The 6,172-nt window shown below is 44.8% G+C and overlaps 1 protein-coding gene across 1 annotated transcript; it reads right to left on the bottom strand.

Annotated features, from left to right (window-relative positions):
- Window positions 1-556: 556 nt before the first annotated feature.
- On the bottom strand, window positions 557-5,821 carry LOC143260026 (uncharacterized). The gene is made up of 2 exons (XM_076524559.1): window positions 4,500-5,821; window positions 557-4,388 (listed from the first exon to the last, which is right to left on the bottom strand). The coding sequence occupies exons 1-2, from the start codon at window positions 5,819-5,821 to the stop codon at window positions 557-559; spliced, it is 5,154 nt and encodes a 1,717-aa protein (XP_076380674.1).
- Between the last annotated feature and the right edge of the window lie 351 nt (window positions 5,822-6,172).

Genomic DNA, 6,172 nt, shown 5'->3' with positions numbered 1-6,172 from the left:
TAGCAAACAATGATCCGGAAAATGCCTCTTCTCGGTGGAACATGCATGTCGTAAAAAACGGCTAGAATTGACATCTGGTGACCAACTGTGGGTCATAAAAGAAAATACTTGAATAAAAGACGGAAATGGCTTTCAACGAAATTGTTTACTACGGGTGTTCTGGCATTTCGATTGCTTCGTCCAAAATACGTTATTTCCTAGGGCCTTCGGTCCCTGGGTTATCCACATCTGGCGATTTTCCTCTACCCAGGGATGGACGTAAATGGTCAGTAATGTTTGACTCGAGGACAACATTTTTCCTTGCTTGATTTATAAGGGTTCCGTCATACAACGGAACATTCTCCCCCCGTTGAGAGGGTACTGATCAAGATCAAGTTGACAGATATGTGTGATGGTGAGTGGTTGTTTATGTTTGTATGTGTGAATTTACTTGGCTAATATTAAGATATGTATGATTGGGAACTTAAAATACTACATTACAATGTTGGCGACGCTTGGTATGGAATAGGAGTGTTGCCTTAAGACCTACAAGATTAACAATAGTGAAACCTTTTTCCTATTCACATATTTCATGTCCTCTCATGGTTAAATTGTTCTTTCGTGGTTGCTCCTCCGATTGACACAATAACGGCACTAGTTTTTTCACGCTCCGGTCGAACACGTTCGAGGCTGTCCTGACAGTAACTACGCGAACAATGCCGTCGGAGCCTGGGTGAGTTTTAATGATTCGTCCGAGAGGCCATTGCATTGAGGGTACGTTGTCTTCTCTGAGCAGAACGATTGCACCTTCGATGATGGGATGTTGACCCCTGGTCCATTTATTGCGATTTGCCAATTCGTTCAGATACTCACGATGCCAGCGCTTCCAGAAATGTTGTTTCAATTGTTGAACACGCTGCCATGCTGATAATCGATTTGCAGTGGTTCCTTGTAGATCGCGATCGCGCAAGCTCGTGAGTGCATCACCGATGAGGAAATGACCTGGAGTGAGTGCGAGGAGGTCGGAGGGATCTGAAGAGAGTGGAGTGAGGGGTCGAGAGTTGAGGATAGCTTCGACATCTATAATCAGTGTATTAAGCCCTTCAAATGTGAGTAACTCGGAACCTACGACGCGTTTTAGATGATATTTAAAAGATTTGACCGCAGCTTCCCATAAGCCTCCAAAATGTGGAGCCTGTGGAGGAATAAAATGCCAATTGATGGCTCGTTCAATGAGGAAGGTGTTGATTTTTTTGAGATGGTCGTCAGATCGTAAGAGTTCTCGGAGTTCTCGTAGCTCATTATTGGCTCCCTTGAAATTTGTACCGTTGTCTGAATATAAGTTCACACAAAATCCCCTTCTTGCGATGAATCGACGTAATGCTGCAATGAATGCTTCGCTGGTTAGGTCACTGACTAGTTCAAGATGAATCGCTTTTATTGCGAGACAAACAAAGACTGCCACATAAACCTTGACTCGACCGCGGTTGCGATGTTGTTTTTCTTTGATAAAAAAAGGTCCGCAGTAGTCGATTCCTACGTTTGTGAATGGACGCGATTCTGTCACTCGTGCTATTGGTAGATTACCCATAATATATTCCACGGATGGAGGACTTGCTCGCCGGCAACGTACACATCCATGAATGGTTCTCCATACCAGACTTCTACCGTCTATTGGCCAGTATGTTCGTCTTAGTGAATATAACGTGGTTTGTGCTCCCGCATGTAGAAGATTCTTGTGTTCATTCATAATGATGCAGGTGGTGATATGTGATTTTGGAAGGAGAATTGGATGTTTTTGCGAGTAGGTCAGAGTTGAGTTTTTGAGACGTCCTCCCACTCTCAGAAGTCCGTCTTGATCGAGAAGTGGATTCAATTTGGCCAGTTTTCCGTGTAGATAGGGATCCGATTGACGACGAAGCGCCAGTATTTCTGTTTTGAAATACATTTCTTGGAGCATTCTGAGGATGGTAACCCTTGATTGGGATAGTTCAGAGACAGTCAGGCTTCCCTTAGTGATTCGACCCGGCCTCCATCGCCGACAGAGTGCTATGACTCGCACCAATTTTGTCCATGACGAATACCGTTCGAGGATTTTCGCGTCTTTGGTGACAGGAATTGTTGCCATGCAAATTGCGATTTTTCGCTCCGGATCGTTAGTGTGTGGAACTGATTCCCAAGTAGGCCAGTGCGAGTGCTCTTGTTGGAGCCAAGATGGTCCGTTCTGCCAAACGGATGATTGTAAAAAGTCTTTAATTGTTTGACCCCGCGACAACAAATCTGCAGGGTTGTCTGTAGAACTGACGTGGCGCCAATCTGTGATGGTTGTAGTAGATTGAATTTCAGACACTCTGTTGGCGACGAAGGTTTTTAAGGTGTGTGGTGAGGATCTCAACCAGTGTAAAACTATCGTGGAATCTGTCCAATATACTGTGCGTTCGATCTGCAGGCCTAGTGCCTTCTTCACGGTGGTCATGAGCGATGCTAGCAACACCGACCCACATAATTCAAGTCGCGGAATGGATTTGCTCTTTAAAGGTGCGACTCTGGATTTTGCGACTAGAAGTTCCACGATTGTCTCCCCGTGATTGTTCTGAGATCGAATATACACGCAGGCCCCATAGGCCCTTTCGCTAGCATCGCAGAACCCATGTAGTTCAATGTTGGATGCAGATTGAATGACGGTTTTTCGTCGGAATCTTGCCTGGTTGAGCAGAGGTAATTGAGAGTAATATTGACTCCATTTATTGTGTATTGCCATGGGTAAGGATTCGTCCCAATCGATTCTTAAAGTCCAGAGCTCCTGAAGGATTAGTTTTGCCGTAATGATGACTGGTCCTAATAGGCCTAGAGGGTCGTAAATTTTTGCAATTTCTGAACTAATAAAGCGTTTGGTGGCGCGGGGTGTGTGGAGAATGGGTCTAACAGTGTAGGTGATGGAGTCATCTGCCGAATTCCAGACTATCCCTAAAGTTTTGACTATTGATGATTCGCCTAAATGTAATTGTTGATTTATGTTTTCGTCGGGTAGATCTTCGAGTAAACGTTTGTCGTTGGATGCCCATTGCCTGATGTGCAACCCTGCTGTGTTGAGTAGTGATGTTAGTTCCTTGCGCAATGAGATTGCTTCTTGGATCGTGGGGGTTCCAGTTATCAGATCGTCTACATAGAAATCTTGTTTTAAAACTTTGGACGCCTGGGGAAACCGGTGATGTTCATCGTCCGCTAATTGGGTTAAGCATCGTATGGCCAAATAGGGCGCTGCTGATAGTCCGAACGTGACGGTGTTCAGTTGGAAGGTCTTAATGCTGTCGTTATGGTCTCGCCAGAGTACTTGTTGAAATTTCCTATCTTCTGGACGTATTAAAAATTGTCGGTACATCTTTTCGATGTCACCAGTGACAACGTATTGATATGTGCGGAATCTCAGGAGAATATACAATAAGTCATCTTGGATTTTGGGGCCAGTATGTAATACGTCGTTGAGTGATAGACCCGTGCTTGAGGCAGCTGATCCGTCGAAAACGATGCGGAGCTTGGTGGTTTGGCTGGACATCTTGAGTACCCCGTGGTGTGCAAGGTAATAGCCTTCGTTGGTATCAGGGATCTCGGACATATGGCCAAGATCCAAATATTCCTTAAAAATAGCTTCGTACTGATGATTTAACTCCGGATCTCGTTTTAACTTTCTTTCTAAGGATAGAAATCGTTTATAGGCTGCTGACTTCGATTCTCCGAGTTTTGGTTTGTCGTTGTTGAATGGAAGTGATACGACGTATCTTCCTTCCGCGTTTCGTGTGATCGTGTTTTTGAAATATTCCTCACATGCTGTTTCTGCTTCTGAGAAATGAGGTATTTGTGGACCGTCTTCAATTTCCCAAAAACGTGTGAGATCGAACTGGAGTGATGTGTGTGTGTGGCATGAAGCACTTCTTATTGGTTTGAATGTGGGTGCGCTCCCCCCGATTACCCAACCCAACATTGTTTTCTGAAGATATAGGTCTGGGTCATCGGGTTGTGAAAGATTGATCTGACCTACACTTAAAATGGATAATGCCGTGCCGGCCCCTAACAGCATGTCGATTGGTGCCGGGCGGTGGAACGTAGGATCTGCGAGTTCGATGTTTCTTGGGATGTTTAGGGTAGCGCGATCAATTGTATCGCCTGGAATTGCGGTTGCAATGTTGGGCACGACTAAAAAGGTGAGAGTTCGCTGATAGTTCTTGATTCTGGAACGGATGGTGGCCTTGACGATGTGTTTCGCCACAGTAGTGAGAGTATCGAGCGCGCCGACCGGAATAGAACAATGTTTTAGAGGTAAGGAGAGTTTCTTTGCAAGATCTTGTGTCATGAAGTTTGTGGTCGAGCAGGTGTCGATTAAAGCCCGGCATGTCACTGGTTTATGTGTCCTACTGATAGCGTGGATGATTGCCGTAACCAAAAGGTCGTTTGATTGGGAGTCTACAATAAAAATGTTGTGAGTGTCCCTGTCCCTTGAGATCCCACGAGGAAATAGTCACCGATTGCACAAAGGTTGGTCTGGCTCAGTGATTTCTTCTTGTGGAGCTGTAGTTGATATGGCTGTGTGTGTGGTCGTAGTTGCGGAAGTGGAGGGTTTCTGATTCACCGTATGGTTTGGTTGATGTATAAGAGTGTGGTGACGTTGGTTGCAAATTCGGCATGTGAAAATCGAGCGGCATATGTTAGTGGTGTGGCCAGGTCGTAAACAATTGTGGCACAATGAATTTTTTGTAGCATTTTCTAATCGCGTAGTGGGGGAAGCTGAATTGAAGACTTCACAATCCCGAACCATGTGTGACCCGTTGCAGATTGGACATTGCGCAGCTTTGGCGGTGAAAAATGTCTGCGTCTTCGAGTAGTTTGCGTGGATACTTTTAGGAGATGTATTTACTGAGGGGTGAGGAGCTCTGGAGATTAGATTGGTTCCGTTGACAACTATTGAACAGTTTGCTCGTTTTCGTAGGAATTTGATGAGGTGCGTGTATGATGGCATTTGCTTGTCTGGTAACGTGAGTTCCCATTGCAAAATTGTATCTGAATTGAGTTTTGATAGGATTGTTGATATAAGAAGTGTGTTCCAAGTTGCTACGGGTTCCCCGAGATTGTTTAGTGCGCGTAGATGTTGATTCAAGGTGTCTAGTAAATCGTCGATTGCTTCGGGTGTGTCTTTTGCGAGCTTCGGAATCTCTCGAATCGCATCACAATGTCGTAAAAGGGTTTTGCGTGGACAGTCGAATTTTTCTTTCAATATTTCAATCGCGGCAGGATAGTTCACATCGGTCGTTGTTAACGATTTGATGCATGCGGCGGCTTTCCCGGTGAGGGTTGATCTTAGGTATTGCAATTTTTGCACTGAGGTGAGGTTTTCGTTGCGGTCGATAGTCGATGAAAACAGGTCGTAGAAGGATGACCAATTTTCAATGGTTCCGTCGAACGTCGGTAATCGCATCTCCGGTAATTTTACGGCTATGGGGGCTGATATGATAGATGCTGGTGACTCAGTAAGGTTGTTGCGCGTGGTGTTCAGTGACTCGTCGTGTTGAAGAATTCGTTTTGCACGAGCTACAACTGCGTAATAATCGCATTGGATCTCTGATCGTCGCGTTTCTTCCGATGAATCTAGCGTTTCTATATCAAATTGTATATCATCGAACCGATTCCATGATTTAACAAGTCCATTGAGATGTTCTGTGATTAATAGTTTATCGCAGTGATCTGGATCTTGTGAATTGTCCAGAACTCTAGTAAGTGTTGTAATTTGACCGATAATATTACCACGTTTGCGGCGTAACGTGCTGATTTGGATGTCTGCGGAAGCCATTGTAGGAAAACGGGACGCGATATGGGAATCGATGATGCTATGAATGAGCCTACCTTTGTGATGCGAAGAATTGAATGATTGGATTTCGCTGACGTTCCTGTTTCCTTGTAGCTCTGAAGGCGGATGTGTATTAGGATTTCAGAGTTGCTAGCGTGGATCGGCCTGATACTGGTGGTGTTATGATCCTATGAATGATCGTCTGTTGGTTGTGTTGTCGATGTCTGTTGAATTCACAAACACTAAATCCGGCTCGAAGGACCAATGATTTTCCGCGTATTTGATATTCGCGGTTCCCTATGACTTTTCCAGATGCTAGGGATAATAAGCTGAGTTTCGTTTTTCTTAACTTGG

This window comes from Megalopta genalis, chromosome 9 (genome assembly GCF_051020955.1).
Source record: "Megalopta genalis isolate 19385.01 chromosome 9, iyMegGena1_principal, whole genome shotgun sequence".
Lineage (NCBI taxonomy): Eukaryota > Metazoa > Arthropoda > Insecta > Hymenoptera > Halictidae > Megalopta > Megalopta genalis.
The sequence above is the reverse complement of the archived record's forward strand: the minus strand, read 5'-3'. Positions and strand labels throughout refer to the sequence as shown.

Excerpts from the sequence above, each read along its gene's own strand:
- LOC143260026 (XM_076524559.1), bottom strand. The coding sequence starts at position 5,821 with ATGGCTTCCGCAGACATCCAAATCAGCACGTTACGCCGCAAACGTGGT. Across the intron at positions 4,389-4,499 it reads GACCAACCTTTGTGCAATCG|GACACATAAACCAGTGACAT; the intron begins GTGACTATTTCC and ends CGCTATCAGTAG.